At 39.5% G+C, this 22,705-nt stretch overlaps 1 protein-coding gene across 1 annotated transcript in view; it reads left to right on the top strand.

Annotated features, from left to right (window-relative positions):
* The window catches only part of MAP3K5 (mitogen-activated protein kinase kinase kinase 5), a 231,453-nt gene that overhangs the window by 82,169 nt on the left and 126,579 nt on the right, over positions 1-22,705 (top strand). The window contains exons 5-9 of the mRNA XM_010844304.1: positions 5,071-5,094; positions 10,816-11,009; positions 12,250-12,418; positions 13,796-13,902; positions 16,470-16,640. Coding sequence (XP_010842606.1) covers positions 5,071-5,094; positions 10,816-11,009; positions 12,250-12,418; positions 13,796-13,902; positions 16,470-16,640 — 665 coding nt within the window. The remainder of the gene's footprint in view (positions 1-5,070; positions 5,095-10,815; positions 11,010-12,249; positions 12,419-13,795; positions 13,903-16,469; positions 16,641-22,705) is intronic.

Below are 22,705 nucleotides of genomic sequence, written 5' to 3' on the forward strand. Positions count from 1 at the left end.
CAGGTTGGTGATGGACAGGGAGGCCTGCTGCTGCTGCTGCTGCTGCTAAGTCGCTTCAGTCGTGTCCGACTCTGGGCGACCCCAGAGATGGCAGCCCACCAGGCTCCCCCATCCCTGGGATTCTCTAGGCAAGAATACTCGAGTGGGTTGCCATTTCCTTCTCCAATGCATGAAAGTGAAAAGTGAAAGTGAAGTCGCTCAGTCATGTCCGACTCTTAGCGACCCCATGGACTGCAGCCTACCAGGCTCCTCTGTCCATGGGATTTTCCAGGCAAGAGTACTGTAGTGGGGTGCCATTGCCTTCTCCAACAGGGAGGCCTGAAGTGCTGCAATTCATGGGGTCTCAAAGAGTCAGATACGACTGAGCAGTTAACTGAACTGAACTGAAAGACTTTAGGCAAGAACGAAGTTGCAGTGGGGTGATGCATCTTCAGAAACAGTTCACTGTTAAAGAACTGGAGTTTATGTTGATTTTTATTTTTCATTTTTTAGGCTCTGTAGATAAGACATTTCCACTGAGTGATGTGAAGTATTGCAGTTGCCTGTTAAATTTATTCCCCTTCCTCCTTTTTATTCCTCTTCAATGGATTTAGCACAAATTAAATATTCACTGGGGCTTCCCCGGTGGCTCAGCAGTAAAGAATCCACCTGTAGTGCAGGAGATGCAGGAGATGAGAGTTTGATCCCTGGGTCAGGAAGATCCCCTGGAGGAGGATCTGGCAACCCACTCCCATATTCTTGTCTGGAGAATCCCACGGAAGAGGGGCCTGGTGGGCTATAGTCCATGGGATCACAAAAAGTTGGACACGACTGAAGCAACTGAGCACACACACATGCAAACATTCACTATTCCACCTCAGTAGTTAGATACGTTTTCAGGTCTTTTTTGCTATTTATTTGTACTGAGTTAAAGTGCACAAATAGTACCTTTCTTTCTTTAAAGTTGATACCTCCTTTTGTAAGCTGTGAGTGAATTCTTCTTTAAGAGAACCATTTGTACCCGTTTAGCTTCTATAAAAATGAGCAAGCAGTTAATAAGAATTCAGTAGGACGGCTATAAGGTTGATTGAATATAGGTTTAGAATTTTTTATGATGCATGCATTACCTGAAATGGAAGCAAAGAAGACATGTAAGAGAATTATTACTTCAATAAGCAATTCTTCAGGAGGACATAACGTACTGGCTGTAGGCCAGTAACCACTGTGGTTATTTCCTTTGGCGACAACCAGATGGGAGCCTTCAGCTCATTCAGCCCTCATCACAGCTCCCTTCATCACCACCTCCATCTCTGTGCCTGATGCACCAAACAGAAATCATGGTCAAGTAACTCCTGTGCTGGGCGTAAGGACATCGCTCCTTCCAGTGGCACAAGAATGATGCTGACTTAGATAGGCCTTTGCCAAAAGTAAGTGATAGGATATAGCGCCGGAAGGGGCCAACGATCCCTCTATCCAGTTCTTAGTGTGTTACATTAGAGAGAGGTGAGATGACACACAGCCAGTCAGGAGCAGAGCCAAGACTTAACACCTATCTATCCTAATTCAGAGTCCAGTATTTTTTACATTCACAAACTAGTTAATGTATTCATTCTTTTATTGAGCACCAACTATATGCCCTGCAATCTGCTAGGCAATCAGTGGGGATACAAATATGAACTAAACATGGCTCTTGCACCCCAGGAACTCATGATGTAGGATTGGGAGAAGTGTATGAAGCGGTAATTGCAGTGTGGTACATCCAGTGCGGTCATAGAGGTCGGTATGAGGAGTCATGAGGGCAAAAATAAGGACATCAGCTGCTTCTGTTAGGGGGTTAGATGTCATTGAAGGCAGTCAAGAGAGAAGAGGGTTTCCTATGCAGTATGCAGAGGATGCTGTGTGGTACAGGATTAAGAGAAGAGTGTTGTTTTTCTTTCTTTTTGCATAGAGGGATGAGAGAAGGCTATGCTGATCTAGGGAAGAGTGTGGTTTGCTACTCTGGAGAGATGCTCCATAAATCAAGTTCGGAAAACTCTGCATACTATATTCCTGGCTTTGTGACTGTCTGAGCCAGGATAGCTAGACTATCCTGGCTTTGTGTTTTTCATGAACCGTGTGTGTGTGTGTGTGTGTGTGTGTGCGCGCGCATGCACGCGCGTATAGCAGAGAAGGTGGAGAGATGCATTAACTACCTGTGAAACACTGTGGGAAAAGACACTTTCAGCTTTCCTCTACATCATCACTCATCCATCTCTTGATTTCCATCCCCCAGGGCACTACCATTGTCCAAGTCCAGAGTCCAGACATTCCTCGACTTTGGCAATAACTACCTGAAAGCTTTTTCCCACCCAATACTAAATACCACCATGGTAATTCATATTTTTAAAACTTTTACAAGGTTTACCTTTTAATTACTTGTCTTTCTTGGGTAATGCATTCACCCAATATAAACATTTATAAGTGCAAAAAATATATTATTGAAAAGTCATCCTCTCATCCTTGTCCTCCAGGCAGTCGGATCCCCTCTCATTGGCAGCCACTGTTATTGGTTTCTTGTATATCCTTCCAGAGAGATTTTAGAAGCAGACAAATTAGGATTTTATTTTTCTCCCTTTTATACACATAAGTAGAAACAAAGGGCAGCAACCATTCTGTACTTTGCTTTTGTTCACTAGGCAGTGTATCTTGGAGATCTTTCCATATAGAGAACTTTCTTGTCTTTTGTTCAGCTGCATTGTATTCCATCGTGTCGAGGAACCATAGTTTAGTCGGCCAGTTTCTAGTTGATAGAACATTTGTGTTGTTCCCAAACTTTGCTTTTACAAACAATGTCCCAGTGTGTGCAGAGACTTTTATATGTCTGTCACTCACCTTAAACAACACTTTTACTCTCATATGCCCAGGTGCCCACACAACAGAGTACTTTATTTTGGCATTCAAGGCTTTCTTCAATTAGGCCCCAAATAACTTTCTATTACTATCAGTATGTGCCAAAATGAACTTTCTGTTTTAGCCTAATGATTGAATTCAAGATCTTTTCAATAATAAAAGGAAACCCTTTTATTTCTCTCTTCTATACTTCTCAAAATGAGCTGTCTTCTTTAGCCCCAGGAATAATATTTATTGTTTCCTAAACGGGCCTTTGCATTCCTAGTTCCCTAGCCTGGATTCCTACCTCCCTGCTTTGTCTTTGGAAGATGTGACTGTCCTCTTGAATTCCACCTTCTCTGCTGATCTGCAGCCTTTTTCAGTCCCTAGGGACATCTTCTTTTCCCCAGAAACCCCAGCTCTTACTGTTGTATCGCTCTTTGGATGTAGGACAGGTTGCATACATGATTGTGTGACCAGGCTTATAATGTTTCTTTTTACATGTGTATGTGTTCTTTTTTTCGCCAGCAAGATTGTGAGTATTGAACGGTCTCTTTTAGTATTTTATATACATCTTTATGGGTCTCACAGTTACCCTGCACAGTCCTTTCCTCTTTTTGTTTACTCATCTGTTACCCTTAATCATTCAGAAATCTTACCTACTGCTCCAAGCTAAAGCCCTCCTAGGTTCCCCACGTCGATCCTGCGATGAATAACAGCCAGTCTCCTGGGATGAATGACAGCCAGCATCACTCCTCTGCTCCTCTCTTACCTCGCCTGGGTTGGTTCTGCTTCTGGTCTTAGCCAGATGGACCATGCTATAGACTCCAAAAATGCCTCACATTTCCTGTTTCCCTGGCAACACACATGCCATCTTTTCTAAAACACAGTCCCATTTCCCTTTTCTAAATCATGGTTCCCCAACCTCAGTGAAGCTTTTATTCCACAGACTCTTCCAGATTGTCTCTTCCATGTCTCTAGTCATCTTGAAGTCTAGGAATAATAATAGCTGGCTTTATCGAGAGCTTTCTATGTGCCAGGTATGATACAGCCACATTATTCCCATGATGGCATTTATTTCTCATAATCTAGAAGATAGGGGCACAACCTGCAATGTATTTGTCATATTTCACTTCTTACGGAACAATACATAACATTTATGACTAGTTATTGTCAGATGTCTTTATTGTCTACATATGACTTTGCCCCCGGACCAGTAGCCAGTACCCTTTATTTCTAGTTTTACTCCAAGCATGCTGCTAGGTTCCTTCTCAGGGCATGATTGAGATTGTGCTTTGAGAAAGCTAACTCATTTTAATCTCTTTCCCCAAAGATTGTAGCTGATAAGATAATTCTGCACATACATACTCTGCAGAAATGGTTTTCAGATTCGGGTTTTGGATTTTTCATGTTTATGCTGTTTTCCTAAAACCATAGTTGATACTTTTGTGTACTCCTGTCCCCTTCATCTGGAGAAGGCAATGGCACCCCACTCCAGTACTCTTGCCTGGACAATCCATGGATGGAGGAGCCTGGTAGGCTGCAGTCCACGGGGCCATTGAGAGTTGTATGCGACTGAGCAACTTCACTTTCACTTTTCACTTTCATGCATTGGAGAAGGAAATGGCAACCCACTCCAGTGTTCTTGCCTGGAGAATCCCAGGGGCGGGGAAATCTGATGGGCTGCTGTCTGTGGGGTCACCCAGAGTCGGACACGACTAAAGCGACTTAGCAGCAGCAGCAGTCCCCTTCATCAGACTGTAAACTCAGATGCAGGAATTTAGTTGATACCTTTTATTCTTCACATTCTGAATTTCTAATTGCTGCTAAGTCACTTCAGTGGTGTCCGACTCTGTGCGACCCCATAGACGGCAGCCCACCAGGCTCCCCCGTCCCTGGGATTCTCCAGGCAAGAACACTGGAGTGGGTTGCCATTTCCTTCTCCAATGCATGGAAGTGAAAAGTGAAAGTGAAAAGTGAAAATGAAGTCGCTCAGTTGTATCCGACTCTTAGCGACCCCATGGACTGCAGCCTACGAGGCTCCTCCATCCATGGGATTTTCCAGAGTACTGGAGTGGGGTGCCATTGCCTTCCCTGATTGCTAGTGATAAATAATAAAATTGTTAATATAAATTTTACCACATAGAATATTTCAGTTAATTAGTTTAATTAATTAATTTTGTATTAACTTTTGCTTTACTCTTCTCTTTTCTCTTTTTTCAGGAGATCATTTGCCAGAAGAATACTGTGAGTATTTTACTTAATTAATCCTTCCATAAACGTCTTTATCTTTTCTTTTTTATCAGCTAATTGCTGGTATATTTTCTATTTCCACAAATTATTAATTTCTGTATCTTCCTTTTAAAGCTTCTGACACATCAATATAAATATGGCTATTTTACTTAAGTATCTCTTTGTAGTGAAACTTATTTATACTAGTGGGAGATGACACTGATGCCTATTTTTTTCTATATATAATTATATTTAGAACAAAAACTACATAGTATATTCAATTTTGTATAATTACGAGTGTTACTAAAGCAACATATATCTATAAATGCACTGATACACACACATATGTTTGTGTATGTGCATATCCATATATACAGGTATACAGATATCTCTATGTATAAATATACTATATATCTATATGTATACTATATATATAAATTATAAATGTGTCAATACATGTATATACATGCACACACATATGGAAATATGTCTACATATCTCTGTCTTTACATTGAGATCGACTTAAGTTCCTAAGTCTTAAGGACCACACTTTAAGACCTTTGAAAGCACACTACAAAGTTCTTACCCTCCACAGAGAATTAAAAATTAAAGAGTGATAAAGATAAATTTAAGAAGTTTTAAATGCATGAAGAATAATTATATTTTGGAATTAGCATGGTTATGTCAATGGTTGTGTTTTCATTTTGGAAAGTAAGCCAGTATTTAAAACCTTAATGTATTTCTGAAACGTAGAGTGGAAATAACATACTGCATAAAAATCTGTACATGATTCCATTTATGATGATAAGATTAAAAGTACGATGGGTAAATTTCCCTTAGATCAGAAATTGAAGAAATTAAGATTGAAGAAATTTAAGAGTTCAGGTCAGGGACTCATTGCAGCATGAATAATGTTGCCGTGATAAACTTATCCTTCACATCTCAGCAGAAAAGAACAAGGATTGCTTCACGCATCAACTCAGTGTAACAGATTTTATGAAGCAAATATTGATGGAACATGAACTGTGTGCCAGGTTTTGGGTTTGGTGCTGCAAGACACTCACTATGGAGGCTGAAAGTGGAGACAGCTCATTCATAATTGTCCCAGGAGACAACTGAGGCATGCCAGAGTGTTGCTGGGGAGATGGGCAAGCAATTAAGCAAACAAACAGATTACAAATTAATGTAAGGCAATGTCTCAAAGAGTGGGTAGCCTATCCCTCAAGTGGTCGTGGAAGGTTTTTCAGAGGAGGTAGCATTTACCTGAATGGCAGAGAAGAACTGATCATGCCCAGTGATAGTTTGGACACGTGGGGAAGCAGGTTTGTAAGTTGACCCAATATTACACATTATGAACAAGTCATCTATTGACTCAAGTATGCTGCTGTGTTTCCAGTGCTAAGTCCCTCTCAAAAGTTGAGTATTTTGGGCATACATTTCAATATGTTTGGCGGCTGAGGGCATATCTTTCCAGAAGCTTAATTCATGCTCCACACATACTTATGTTCACCTTTATGTAACTTTTAAAAATTGAAACACAGAGTTGGCATTTTTATTTTTAAAACAAAAGCAGTAGAGATAATCAGAGAGAATTCGTCTAGATTTTGAGCTGTGTGTTTTTATAACCATGAAAACAAGTATGGGCTGAAGAGACCAGTCTTGTTATTTTATGACCATGCCTCATTGTTTTGAAATTTAAGGAAAGGTGGTCTTTCTCCTTCAAGAAGCAGGTTTAATTGTTTTAGAATTAGTATCTTATTAATAAAATACAATTGTTGCACCTAAAGTGTCTGTTCTTGATCACAGTCTTTTTTATTTGCTTTGGATTATTAGGTATTTCAAACTCAAGATTGGCAGCAATCTGTAAATAGAAATTGCCGTAATAGTATTTCTAAACTTTATGTGAGCCAGCTTCGGAAATAAATGTTCCCATATTATTAGTGTTCATCATTTTGAAAAGGTGATTTTTTCAATAGTTGGTATCCTTTTAAAAAACACACCATCCACAGCCACTCCCCACATTCTTTCTCCCCACTGCAGGCTTGCTGGGTTGGCTCTTAGCTCAGGCCCAGAAGTGCATCTTGCTGCTTATTTCTCCCCCCATGGCCTTTTTTTTTTTTTTTGGTCACCAACAATGGGACATTGAAAAACAGTACTGCCTTAGAGAAGAGATTCCAAAAAGTACATTGAGACCAGGAACTTGGGAAAGCTTCAGCATGCTGAATACCTTCGAGGATTCTGAAACCTCATCCCATGGGGTTTGAAGATAGTTGGAATCCGATTTTCTCTGCTATTTGCATGACTCTCATCTTTCTCTCTTTACCCACCTACTGCTCAATACACACTGAGACATCTGATACTCTTCCTCTCTGAGAATGTTTTATACAGATATGTTATTTCTCAATGCCCAGTCTTTCAGTAATAATGTGTTCTAGTTCTTATCTTATACACAAGTACACATGATATTAAGGCTTCTGAAGGTACAGAACTTTATCCAGCAGTAGAGGAATAATATTCCAAAATTCCAATAGCGCTTTTCTGGTTTATTGGCTTCTCACCTGTTTGTCCTTACTTTGTGACTTAGAAGATTTTGAGCCTTCTCTTTGGTAGTTTTGAGTCAAAATGATTTTCAAAAATAGCAGTATTTGATTCTGTTGCTCTTTTACAACTCACTCAAAAGTTTAAGCTCTAGAAGATTTGAAAAGCCATCTCTTGATATGCTTGCCTTTCTTTTCTGCTTAGACAGTGGCTTGGGTAAAAGGATTAGTTTGGTGAACCTGCTGTGGAATCTTGGTAACATTTTAGAAGCAGGGTATGTTTATTTTTACTCTTCCTGACTAGTCTTCCAATTACTGTTCCATGAAGGAGAACTTGTGAAAGGAACACCTTAATGTGCTTGATTTAAAAATCAAATTGCAACCTTTAGAGATTCTTCTCATACTTTAACTAGAAGTCCGGTCCAGTTTCTGCTTCATTACCTGAGATACAAGTGCCTCAGAGAATAACGTGTTCATAAATAATCAAGGGGGGCTGTAAGGACATTTGGTACTTCTTAGCTGTTTGCTACGAGGCAGTAAGTTGGCTCATGCAGGGGTCCGTGCAAGGTGGCCTGAAGCAAAGAGATGGTGTGCCAGCAAGTCAAGGACACTCGGGAGGGTGCTCAGCCCCCTGGCAATAATGGCAGGCCCTCTGGAAAAGGAGTCCGTGGACTGGCATCCTAGACACATCATAGCCCAGCTGTGTGACCTTGCCAAGCCTTACCTGAATCCTTACCTGTACAATGGAGACGAGACAAGATCCCTTTCATTAGTGGACTGTTGTAAACATATGACCGAAATTCATTCCTTGGCACCTGCACATAATGAATAAATGTTTACTCTCGTTCATTTAGTTCAAAGGATAAGAGAAGCAATGCATTCATTGTTCTCCATTGGGCTGACATGGAACATGTAACTGGGGCTCCTGGAACTCCCTAGAAGAGTGATAAATAGAGTTTTCTCCCCATCTCATTCTAGTTTTCAGCCCTCTGCTTTTTTTCTTTCTCTCTGGCTTTTTCTCTTAGAGGTCTCTCTCATTTCCTCAGACTCAGCCATACCAAATAATTTCCAGGTCTGCACTTTGGCTTGCAACTCGTGGACGTTATCACTTTAGAAGTACTGTTCCCCTTAAATCCCAACCTTTCAAAAGTGTCCATGTCACCCTACTCACCAAATCAGATCTCACCCTCTTAAAGTTCATCTCACATTTTAACTAGAAGTCAGGCCCTGTTTATGATTCATTACCTAATATATAACAAATGCCCCCAAAGGTAATTTGTTCATAAATATTAATAATTAAGTCTAGTTCTGCTTCTGAATTCTTGATTTTTGTTAAGGATCCCATTCTCCTTTAAGGACCCCATTTACGACTATGGAGTGGCCTTCAATGCCTTCTTCTTCCTCTCTTTCAATATCTGTAACCAGTTGGCTGGTCTCGATGATTCTTTCTTCTTAACGTCAAGTTCATGCATCCACTCTTGTGATCTGGTCTTGCTTTGTGGCTTCCCCCCTAATTTCCTTAAATCTCATTTCTTTCTCTTTCAGTGCATTCTGTTTTCTGCCTGGACTGTCAAAATGCACAGCTTTAGTTATGTTTTCTTTCCTGCTCTGAATCCTTCCAGATTTCCCACTGCCGTGAACAGAGATTGAAATCCTTAATTTTGTATTCACTTCCCTTCCCTGAGCCCTAAGCTCCAGTCAGGCTCGCTTCCTCAGGGGCATCCAGTCCAACATCTCCTTTATTCTTCCCAGTTCCACTTGTGTTTGCACTGGTGCACCCTCACTTGGCATCATCAGGAACAGACAGAAGGTCATGCTGAGTGAGTGGAGAGTGGTACAGGCTGAGGCTAGAGAGAGAGGCAGGGTTTGGATAGTTAAGCCCTTGTAGGTGACAGTGATCTATTTTATCTTCATCCCAGGAGTAAGGGAGGGGACTTGAGCAGCTGAGAGAAGTCATCTGATATATGTTATTGAAAGAGCCATTTGACCGCTGGGTAAAAAACAGACTGATAGGCAAGAGGAGAAGCAGGGAGCCCAGGTAAAAGCCAATTACAATGGCTCAGGCCAGGATGTTGGTGGCATGGTCTGCAGTGCTAGCAGAGAAGATGGAGTGAAGTGAACAAATAGATATATCTTGGAGGTGGAATAGACAGCACGTTGGTAGTTTGTGGAAGGTGGAGGAAATGGAAGCATCAAGGATAACTTCAGGGTCTCTTGTTCAGCTGCAAGTTTGTATCTAACTCTTTTGACCTCATGGACTGCAGCACGCCAGGCTTCCCTGTCCTTCACTATCTCCCAGAGTTTGCTCAAACTCATCTCCATTGAGTCGATGATACCATCCAACCATCTCATCCTCTGTCACCCCCTTTTCCTCCTGCCTTCAATCTTTCCCAGAATCAGGGTCTTTTCCAATGAGTTGGCTCTTCGCATCAGGTGGCCAAAGGATAGGAGCTTCAGCTTCATTCCTTCCAATGAATATTCAGGGTTGATATCCTTTAGGATTGACTGGTTTGATCTCCTTCCTGTCCATGGGACTCCTGAGTCTTCTTCAGCACCACAGTTCGAAAGCATCAATTCTTTGGCTCTCAGCCTTCTTCTATAGTCCAACTCTCACATTGGTACATGACTACTGGAAAAACCGTAGCTTTGACTATATGGACCTTTGTTGGCCAAGTGACGTCTCTGCTTTTTAATATGTAGGGTCTCTAGATTTAGTAACTGAGATGTTAACAAAGCCATGACTGTGATCGAGTAGCCTGGACGGGATCAGCTTAGTCTGGCATCACTCACACTTTGGTGTCACATGGGCAGCCCTAAAATGTTAGCTCTTACCATTTCCATGTATTTATGCTGTGTCTCTGACAAGTTTTCTGAAGGCTGAGGGCTGTGTTTTAAACTGCCTTGCTTCACCTACAGCATATATCATAGTGCTGTAGCCAAGAGAATGGTGAATAAATATTTAAGGGATTGATAGAAACTGTGCCATGCCATATTTTTTTTTATCATGTGTAAGTCTGAATTACTTGAAGTAAACAATTCAAGAAATTGGAGGAAATTTTCATAGATCATGAGTAGGAAATGAAGTTTTTTTTAAAATTTCCTTTCACATTTAGGCTTATTATTTAAAAGTCAGATCTGGGGTGACGTTAGGGCGGGGTCAGCAGGGCGGCTCGCCACCCCTGTCCTCCTCTCTCCGCAGATGTGCACTGGAAACTACACGTTTATCCCTTACATGATAACGCCGCACAGCAAGGTCTACTGCTGTGACAGCAGCTTCATGAAGGGCTTGACTGAGCTCATGCAGCCGAACTTTGAGCTGCTTCTGGGACCCATCTGCTTACCTCTCGTGGATCGTTTCATTCAGCTTTTGAAGGTGGCACAAGCAAGTTCCAGGTAAAGTTTAATAATGCCGTTTGGTAGTGATAGTGGAGTGTTCGTGTACTTAGTTGATGTAAGTCCCCTACATCCGAACCTGCAATATGTGAACTTTCAAAGATGTGAACGTGTGTCCGTATGTCCAGTCCAGCATACGTTGGTTTACACACGTGGCGTACGTTGTCCCTTGCAGCTTGCTCTCCATTTCCTCTGCTGACAATCCTTCAGCTCTACCATCTCCCACCTCTCTCTCTCCTCCAGTCAGTAACTCTTCTTACCTCTTTACTTGATGCCAGTCTCTGTATGCCAGCTCTTGTACTATACTAATGTACTGTACTGTAAGGTTAAAAATGTTTTCTTATTTTTTGTGTTTTTTTTTTTTACATATTATTTGTGTGAAAAGTATCATAAATCTATTAAAGTACAGTACTATACAACCGATTGTGTTAGTTGGGTACCTAGGCTAACTTTGTTGGACTTAACGAACAAATTGAACTTACGAACACGCTCTTGTAACAGAACTCATTCGTATGTAGGGGACTTGCTGTATTTGTGCACCTTATCAGATGTTTCTTACATATAATACTCAGTCAAGAACCAGGAAAAAATATATATAATATCCTTTAAGTGGATAAAATAGATGCACCTTAGTCTACCTTTTGAATTTTGTCCACTTTATTCAGAGGAGAACAACTTGAAATCAGAAAAAAGAAAGACTGTTAACTGTGTTATAGTAATGGTAGAGCTAAAAATATATTCCATGTAAGTACAGAAACATTATCTGAATAAATGTCCAGGGACTTTTAGTGTAAGGACAAGAACTCTCTAAAAATTGTTGAAAGCACTATTATATTTTAGTTAAGGGCAGTCATTTATGCTGATAAATGATGATGCTGGATCAGAAGGTACATGTTATATTATGTTCAAATTGTGGGCATACCTAATTTATTTAGAACAATTTCTACTCAAGACAGTAAAATGAAAAATAAAGTTTTAGCATTTTAACTGGAATACTGCAGGGTCTTGGACAACTCATTAACATGGAATATCTTTACCTTTAATTCTTCCTGGAGCAAGGCAGAGTGTAAAATATTAGGATGCCCCAGTTTTTTAATAATACCAGCTAGATGAGGTGTTCATTCTGTACATCTTAATGATCTGAAAGGTATGAATGCTGCAGGTGTCATTCATTTCCTTATTGCTTCTCATTGAAATACTTTCTAGTATCGACTCTTAAAAATGTGTGTTTTTCCACCAGCCAGTATTTCCGGGAGTCTATACTCAACGATATCAGGAAAGCTCGTAACTTATATACTGGCAAAGAATTGGCAGCTGAATTGGCAAGAATTCGACAGCGAGTGGATAATATTGAAGTCTTGACAGCAGATATTGTCATAAATCTGTTACTTTCATATAGAGATATCCAGGTGAGAAGATGCTCAAAATCAAGTCTTGGTTATGTATCATGTTGGAGGAATAAGGGAGTGTTAATATCCAGTTCCAGTTAGCTACTAAGTCACTCATGTTACTACATGTAATTTTTTATTGACTCTCCTAAGCTTTCCATCCAGAGATTTTATGATAAATGAAACAGACTCATATAAGTTAACCATCAGTGATTATGAAAGACTTATACAGTAAAGGGCTGCCTTCTTCCTCCAAAAGAACATAAAGAAAAATTTGCATGCATGGCTAATCCACAGACAGCTGTTGTATTCTGCTAGGCTCAGGCACACCTGCCTGTCACTAAGTGAAATCTTTGTTTTCGCAAAAAACAGACATTTTTAGAGCTTTCCAAATATATCTCTTACTCCTGGAATTGTGTTGCTTGGAATTTGATAGTGCTGGATCTAACTAGCCAGAAGCGAGAAATGTACAATTGATTAATTATAAAAATAACTTTAAAAATAAGTAATGTAAAATGCAGATATGCCATATTATTTTATTGGGATGTCTTAAAATTTTTAAATTACACTAAGAAGAATCATGGGGCTAATGGTAGAAAACCCACCTGCCAGTGCAGGAGACATAAGAGACTTGGGTTCTATCCCTGGGTCGGGAAGATTCCCTGGAGGAGGAAATGGCAATTCACTCCAGGATTCTTGCCTGGAGAATCCCATTGACAGAGGAGCCTGGCGGTCTATAGTCCATAGGGTAGCAAAGAGTTGGACATGACTGAAGCAGCTTAACACAACACATACAAGAATAATTAAATCTCTGAGTTGGGGATATGCTGTTGGATTTTTACAGTAAAATTTAAGTGACTTGTGGTTTCCTATTCCTACCCATTCAGGCTCGAGTAAAGTTTCATGTGGATAACAGAGATTCACATACATGGAGACGTGTGGCACTTAAGATCCCATAACTGGAGAGCCTTCTTATGTTGAAACCAAATATTTTTGTTACTTATAATAGAAGTTCTATCGGTTCCTCCATGTTCTTGATATCTTGGAAATTATCTCCCTGAAAGTAATTGACAACACCCTGTATACCGGGAATCTAGCTCCAGGGAGCAGTAAACCACCTGTACTGAGAAAATGTAGTATTACCATGCTAGAGAGTTCATTGTTTTGTAGGTCAGAGATGGTAATTCAGTATTTCCAGTGTTTTATCTATATAATCGAAAACCCTTATTCAGGCAAGCAAATGAACAAACAGTTTCTTCTTGGTTCTAGATTCTTTAAGGTACTAGTTCCTTCTTAATACTCTTCTTAGTTTCAGGCATCTGGTTGTTCAAAGGCATTTCATTGTCAAGACTTTCTCCCAAAGATTTAATTCTATGTTATTCTTCTCCTGTTTGAAAGGACTATGATTCTATTGTGAAGCTGGTAGAGACTTTAGAAAAGCTTCCAACGTTTGATTTGGCCTCCCATCACCATGTGAAGTTTCATTATGCCTTTGCACTGAATAGGTAAGAAGAAAAAGTGCAACCCCCCCCCACAATGTGCCTAACGTATTACTTTTTAACCTGCATCTTCTTTCCATGATATGTTTTTCATGTAGCCTTGCAACCACTCCTATTATAAGGTATTGTTAATATTTCTACTTCAACCATATAAAATATAGGAAGCATGCATTCTGATTTTGTCTCACTTTTCGCGAGTAAAAGAAGTACCCTCAATGTTTATATATCTGAATTCTTAAAATTCTTTTGCTTCTCTGTCAAAGTTTGTATTTTCTATTTATATATATTTTGGGGATTTTTAGAATTACATGGATGTGATATTGTCTTTAAATAGATTGAATGCCAAGTGGTTATTTACACAAAAACTAACTAGAGTAGGGATAGTTATATCTAGGGGAACATATTCCTAATCAGAGAAGATGTTCACTGAGATTGTTCTGAATATACCTAATTATTAATATAATCAAAACTCTGTGGACCACATTTTAGGTCATGCGTCCATGAGTTTTCTAGGATCAGGACTAACAATGCTGCTCCCAGTCCTGCCTCTGTGCTTTCTGTCAGCATCATGACTGACACCTACCTCAGTGCCACTTTCTACCCAGAGTCACCGTGGAAGACCATCCCTACTCTGGCCATAGAGAGGCCCAAAGCACTAAACTGTCCAGAACTTAGTTTTGCTGTTCTCTTCTATGGTAGAGAGTTGGATATGTATGTAATTACTACAGTTGAAGAGAATGATACAAAGAAAAAGAGAGGGGAGCCTCACCTCTATTTTTCATTTGCCATGAAGTCTTAATTATTTTACCCTTGAGGAAACTAAAGTGCTTGAGTAATTTTTCTTCAAGGCTCGTAGTTATGTCATAAAACAGGCTCAGACCCAGAGCAAGCTGATACTGGTACTTGTATTCTCCCTCACTTAGTTCTCCTGCCTTTGTCTCCAAAGAAAAGTCAGCATGCTCTTCAGCCAGTACTGTGTCTTTCCTTTATTCATCTGCCCAAGCTCTACAACGTGCTACCTTTACCAATATAATAATGAAAGTCAATTTTATCTCCCCATTTATTAAACATTTTTTCTTTAGATTTGGCAGAAAGAGATGAAAGCTCCAGAGATTATCTGTTCCAACTGGTTTTCAAATAAATCCTTTTTGAAAGATGAAATGAAAGATGGAATGAAATATATTTTGAAATAAAAAATGAAAGTCCATAAGAGCCTTTTATATTTTCTTTTATCTATATTTTATCTCTGTCTTTCCTAAAATAGAACAGAATGAAATGATAAATGTATTTGTATGGAGTATTATTCTAAACTGAAAGCATTAGTACAGAATGTAAAAAGGAATTTCATGGACAGAAAGATTTAAAATAGTAATTGAGAATAGAAATAACTCTTTTATGTAACAGTTTTATTGAAATATAATTCACACATCATACAATTTTATTTAAAATGTATGATTCAATGGATTTTAATGTATTTACAGAGTTGTGTGACCATCAATACCATGAGTTTTAAAGTATTTATATTACCTTTCCCAAAACCACCCACACCCTGTCCTGCTCCAATGGAGGCAGGATACTCTCCCATTCCTCCCAAATCCAGACCTAGGCAACCACAGATCTCTTTCTGTCTCCATAGATTTGCCTATTATGGATATTTCATGCAATGAGATTGTACAATATATAGTCTTTTTGTGACTGGCTTCTTTCACTTAGCATAAATGTTTTCAAGGTTCAATAAATAACTCTTAAGAGAATTTTTATCTTTGAGTATGTATAGTCTGTACATACTCACCAGTTTTAAAATGAGCTATATAAAGCAGCTTCCTTAGATGATTGATTGCTCAACTCAGGTTAGTTTATTGGTATTGTCTATGGATTAGTTAGGAGAAGGCAATGGCACTCCACTCCAGTACTCTTGCCTGGAAAATCCTATGGACAGAGGAGCCTGGTAGTCTGCAGTCCATGGGGTCGCTGGGAGTAGGACACGACTGAGAGACTTCACTTTCACTTTTCACCTTCATGCATTGGAGAAGGAAATGGCAACCCACTCCAGTGTTCTTGCCTGGAGAATCCCAGGGATGGGGGAGCCTGGTGGACTGCCGTCTATGGGGTCGCACAGAGTCGGACACGACTGAAGCGACTTAGCAGCAGCATGGATTAGTTTGCTCAGTGTTTTGGAGCAAAAGCCACTGAAACCTATAGCATCAGGGTTTTGCCCCTGTTTGGATTCCTTGACTCTGCCCCATTCACAACCACAGGCTGCATTCTTAATCTCACTCTGTCAACTTGAACCCACACAGAGTCCGCAGGGAAACTGGAATAACTGTGGATGGATAAGCACAAATCATCACATCAGCAGAAAACCAACTCAAAATAAATCCTTTTTAGATGATTAGACATGAAGTAGGATAAAAAAGAGTTGCAGAAGACTTTCAAAATGTAATTATTGTTTTTATCCTGCCAAACTTATTAATGTGAATCAGTGTATTAAACAGACATTTTAAAAAGATGATTGGCCTAAACTGCTTCTGTAGTCTATACAGAAAGAGTGATGTTCCCTTTCTCTACCTTAGGAGAAACCTCCCTGGAGATAGAGCAAAAGCTCTTGACATTATGATTCCCCTGGTGCAAAATGAAGAGCAGGTTGCTTCAGATATGTATTGCCTCGTTGGTCGAATCTACAAAGATATGTTTTTGGACTCTAATTTCATGGACACTGAAAGCAGAGACCATGGAGCTTCTTGGTAAGTGTACAGGGTAAGATATTTGGTAAGTCCATGACACAAAAAAATCATTTTTAAATGAGTATTAAATTATTGTTTTCATTCTTTGATTGTATATTATAAAATAAATCTTAGAATTTATAGATTTAGTAAATAATTTTGATGAAATTCATTTAATAAAGCAGAGTAAATTGGGGTAAATTGGATGAAAAGATAATGGTTTAAAAAAATAGAATTTTTAAAAGATGTAAGTACAATACAATAAAAATATAATTGGGGAAATTCATAAAATTTTATAGAAAGACATGAAATAAGACCTGAATGAATGGAAAAATAAACCAAGTTATGTGGATGAGAAGACTTGATTTAAAGACGTTAATTCTCTACAGCAGGACTTTTCATAAAATTCAACAAATTGATTCTACAATTTATTTGAAAAAATAAAGGGTCTAGAATGGGCAATTCTATTTTGGAGAATGAGGTGGAGGGACTTGCTCTCCCAGATAAGGCATACTGTAGCAGTGTAACAATTCAGGTATACAGTATTAGTGTGAGTGAAGTGAAGTGGAGTGAAAGCCGCTCAGTCGTCTCTGACTCTTTGCGACCCCATGGACTATACAGTCCATGAGATTCTCCAGGCCAGAATACTGGAGTGCGTAGCCTTTCCCTTCTCCATGGGATCTTCCCAACCCAGATGTCGAACCCGAGTCTCTCGCATTGCAGGCGGATTCTTTACCAGCTAAGCCACCAGGGAAGCCCAGTATGAGTGCAAGCATAGACAAATTGGGAGATTGGGATGGACATATATACAGTACCATCTGTAAAATAGATAACTCGGGAGGAGGACATGGCAACCCACTCCAGTATTCTTGCCTGGAGAATCCCCATGGACAGAGGAGCCTGGTGTGCTGCAGTTCATGTGGTCGCAAAGAGCTGGACATGACTGAGTGACTAATCACACAGCACAGTGGGAACCTGCTGTATAGCACAAGGAACTCAGCTTGGTGCTCTGTGGTGACCTAGATAGGTGGAATGGGGGTCGAGAATGGAAAGAGTTCCAAGAAGGAGGGGATATATGTATATATATATGTAGCTGATTCATGTTGTACAGCAGAAACTAACAACAGCATTTTACAGTGATTATCCTCCAATAAACTGAAACAGTTAATAAAACTCTAAGACTGAAGACAGAGCCTGAAAGAAACAAACTAAAAACAGAGCCTGGTATATATCATTTTGTATGCGTATGACTGGTTTCCCTGGTGGCTCAGCTGATATGACTAGATTTATGGTATGATATGCTTCATGAGGGCAGGAGACCAGATTTCATCCCTGGGCTGGGAAGATCCCCTGGAGAAGGGAATGTCTACCCACACCAGAATTTTTGCCTGGATAATTTCATAAACAAGGGAGGCTGGCAGGCTACAGTCCATGGGGTTGCAAGAGTCGGATGCAACTGAGCAACTTAGGGCTATGCTTCATGAGCCAGAGGGGAAAAAATGGACTCTTTAGGAAGGATACTGGAAAAATTTGTTTACCTGCCTGTAAAAATAAAAATGAATCCCTAGTTTAACCCACACACAAAAAGATAAAATCCAAGTAAATTAAAGATCAAAACATTTTATTTGGAAAAAAATTTATAATAAAATATACAAAATGGATTTATGACTTGGAAAAGGAAAAATTATCTTAAAAGAAGGCTTAAAAATACCATAAACCATAAGATATTGGGGAAACTAGAGCCCATTAAAATTTGCATCTGCTTATCAACTCTTTGGGAAAGAGTAGCTCCTATGGCACTGACCTTCCTGCTGATAACAGTTATAAACATTGGGACAACACTTTTAAAAAAGTTTGAAAGCACCAAAGAGTGACTAAAAATAGAAACTGGAGAGCTTTTGATTCTTAGATGAGGAGTACTGCATTAGATAAGATCCACATGTATATGCTTTTTCCTTTGGGGGAGCTCTCAAATCTGCAGGCTTAGGGAAGATACAACTCAAGAAGAAAACCGTAGTCTTACATGGTTGAAGGAGTTAGTCTGAGGCTGCCAGTTCAGTTCAGTTGTTCAGTCATGTCTGACTCTTTGTGACCCCAAGGACTGTAGCACACCAGGCCTCCCTGTATATCACCAACTCCCAAAATTTACTCAAACTCATGTCCATTGAGTCGGTGATGCCATCCAACCATCTCACCCTCAGTCCATCCCCTTCTTCTCCCGCCTTCAATCTTTCCCAGCATCAGAGTCTTTTCAAATGAGTCAGTTCTTCACATCAGGTGGCCAAAGTATTGGAGTTTCAGCTTCAGCATCAGTCCTTCCAATGAATATTCAGGACTGATTTCCTTTATGATGGACTGGTTTGATCTCCTTGCTGTCCAAGGGACTCCCAAGAGTCTTCTCCAACACCACAGTTCAAAAGCATCAATTCTTCAGCTCTCAGCTTTCTTTATAGTCCAACTCTCACATCCATACATGACTACTGGAAAATAGATTTGACTAGTGCCTGGAAATTGAATGATAGATCCCTTACATGAAGGAGCCACAAAGGGAGCCCAAAATATGCATATAAGCCACCTTTCCATTCTTGGCTGATTCCTGACATCTGTACAGGTGTGATAAAACTCAAAGGAGTCCAGCAGAAATTAGGAGCTAGAAGGCTAGAGCTGAACCAAGATTTCAGCAGCTGTGCAATGGAGGAGAGACAGAGTTTGGGGTTTGAACCTCACCAAGTTAGAGGGGCTTGATAAACACTTTGAGCTTTCCACTGAAACTCCAGTAGGTCCAAGCCTTCCGAATAAAAAGACCACATCCAAGGACTAAGGAAGGATACTAAAATGAAGAGGAAAACCAATTAAGCACCACCTTAATAAAACCCCAAACCGAGACTCCACATAAACAAGGTGAGCTGACCATAACTTAGATGCCTGTTGGAACAAAACTCAATACTCTTAAGACGAAGATAACAGAATCTGAGCTGTATGATGTATCACCCAAAACACCTACTACACCATCAGAAACTACTAGATTTGTGAAGAGAGCAAAATGTGATCTGTAATAGAAACATCAGTCAACAGGAATATACTGCAAATAAACACATGGCAGAAGGATACATAGAGTATGATTTTGTTTATAGAAACTTTGAAACCAGTCATACACATCTAGTAAAAGTATAGATGCTTAAATGTACATCATAAATCCCCAATTCAGTGTAATAGTTACCAGTAGGGAAGGAATAAAAAGGGATCATGGAATGTTGCACATGCAGCTGCAAGAATATTTAAAACATTTTATTTCTTCAGCTGAGTGGTGGGTATGTGGGTAGAAAGTGTTGCTTATATTATTCTTCTGTACGTTTTAGTCTCTAAAATGTTCCCCAAATAGTCTCTGATTCTAAAAAAAAATATTAAAGGAGATTGACTTACAGAAAGAGACAAATACCGTATGATATCACTTATATGTGGAATCTAAAGTATGACATAAATCAACCTATTTCACAAAACAGAAACAGACTCACCGACGTGGAGAGCTGACTTGCGGTTGCCAAGGGGGAGGAACTGGGGAAGGGATGGATTTGGAGTGTGGGATAAGCAGATGTAAGCTATTTTATGTGGGATGGATAAACAACAAGGTCCTACTATGTAGCCCAGAGAACTATATTCGATGTCCTATGATAAATCATAGTAGAAAAGAATACGTATACTTGTATAAGTGAGTCGCTTTGCTATACAGCAGAAATTAACACAACATTGTAAATCAACTATACTTCAGTTTAAAAAAAGGGCAATTGACTTAGTTCAGGCATTCCTTAGTAATGGCCATAATATTATTTAAGTTGTGAAACAGAAATCTTAACATTTCAAAATCTTGTGTCATCCTACCAGCTTAGCAAGGGACTGAAATTGGAATAATGGATTATAACCAGGGAAGAAAATTTGGGGACAGTGACTTCCTGGATTTTCATGGACAGATTTGGTTTGGACTTTTAAATTTGAATTATACATTTTTATTGCAATCAACAGAGAGTTTTACCATTTCCCTTAACCATTTTTTTTCCTGCTGTTATAAAAGAAAAATGTAACTATACAACCTTTTTATTACCACAAGATTTCTTTAAGAAGAAATTCTTCTTTAAGAAGAAAGAAGATTTCTTGAAGATTGTTAATTGTAGGAGAATTAGAATCTGATATTTAGAAGCATTGTGCTGGTATAAATGCTTTGATTTAATGGTGATAATAAAATGCATAGATAATCTTTGAAAGTCTGATTTTCATGGTCAGTGAATTAAAATGGAAAACATCTCTTATGAAGTTCATGTGCCTCATGCACGGGAATAGAAGTGTTTCCCAGTTTGAAAAACCAAACAATTTAGACTACTGAGAGCTTTCAAGGTCACATAAAGTTCAGTCAAAAGGAACAGTTTTTTTTCTGATTGTGTTTTGTTCTGTCTTTCTATACTTCCCAATTCTCTTTTTCTATGATTCCTATTTAACTGAGGAACATTAACTAGCTTTCAAAAGAGCTTTGTCTTTTAAGTCTTCAGGTCAAATTTAAGATGTTGGGTTTTGTATGATTTCATTTTAAGCTGTTCGTTAATTTTCTAGCAAGAACAGGGAAGGCTATTAGAACACAAAGCCTTTTCGTGGGAGGAGCCTCAGGAGTTGATCTGGGTGTATCGTTCACTGATGTATTGAGTAATACAAGAATGTCACTTCTACTGTAGATTACAGGTCTATAACCTGCCGTTATTGTCATTATATCCATTTGTCGTAAGGGTCATTATGAAGATTTCACCCCTATTTTAAAAGTGTGTTTTCATGCCTTCACACTTGTAAAGCCACTTCAGTATTTCTTACTGCTTCCATCCAACCAACTCCCACTCATTTGCGATGGTGTGTTGGCATCATCTGTAATCGCTTGTTATATCACAGCTGAAGTAAAAGCGTGTTGTCAAGGTGCTGACTCAAGAGTTTCGTTACTGAGGTCATTAGGTTTCTGGCCAGACTTACTCTGGGTTTGTGTTTCCTGAGTCCTGGGTTCCAGAGAGTTTTTCAGCTGACTTATATATTTATTAATTTATTTATTACCCTTTCTGAGCCAAAATTTTCTGAGCTCTTACTTGTCAAGTGCCTGGGTGGGATAGCAGTGAGTGGCAGGCAGTTTGTCCCTAAAGCTTCTTTCCATGCCCGTAGCCTGAATCATCATCTGCTAGCTTGAATGGACAGTCATTTACTAAGCAGGAAAAGTTTAAGAATAAGAATTTCAACTTAGTGGAAAAATAGCCCCAAGCAGTTGTGTTTACAATGGCACATAGAAGTCTCAAAGTTCCCCTTTTTAACATCTTTAATGAGTTGTCTGTTCCTGACTTATAGCACAAGGAGAAAGTCAGACACTACTTTTGAGCATTCATTGTAATATTTGGTATGGGCACTATCCCAGGACACTTTTTTTGCTTTTAGGGAGACTGTGTAATGCAGGTCTATTTTCTGAGAGGTTCACTTGGGACTGAGAAGATGAAAATACAAAACAGGAAAGAAGTTTATGGTTTAGATTTTTAAAATTTGCAGAACTGAAGTATGTTGTAGAATAAATTTTACATACTGAATCTTATCTGGGACATAGGGTGAGGGATTTGAAAGAACACATCCTGCTGATTTAAGTATAAAGTTCATTGTCACTCCCTTAGTTGTTTTTGCTCACTGAAGCTCTTATAGATGGCTATCAGTTCAGTTCAGTCGCTCAGTCGTGTCCGACTCTTTGTGACCCCATGAATCGCAGCACGCCAGGCCTCCCTGTCTATCACCAACTCCCGGAGTTCATTCAAACTCATGTCCATCGAGTCGGTGATGCCATCCAGCCATCTCATCCTCTGTTGTCCCCTTCTCCTCCTGCCCCCAATCCCTCTCAGCATCAGAGTCTTTTCCAATGAGTCAACTTCGCATGAGGTGGCCAAAGTACTGGAGTTTCAGCTTTAGCATCAGTCCTTCCAAAGAACACCCAGGACTGATCTCCTTCAGAATGGACTGGTTGGATCTTCTTGCAGTCCAAGGGACTCTCAAGAGTCTTCTCCAACACCACAGTTCAAAAG

This window comes from Bison bison, unplaced genomic scaffold, assembly GCF_000754665.1.
Source record: "Bison bison bison isolate TAMUID 2011002044 unplaced genomic scaffold, Bison_UMD1.0 scf7180017864198, whole genome shotgun sequence".
NCBI classification, from domain to species: Eukaryota; Metazoa; Chordata; class Mammalia; order Artiodactyla; family Bovidae; genus Bison; species Bison bison.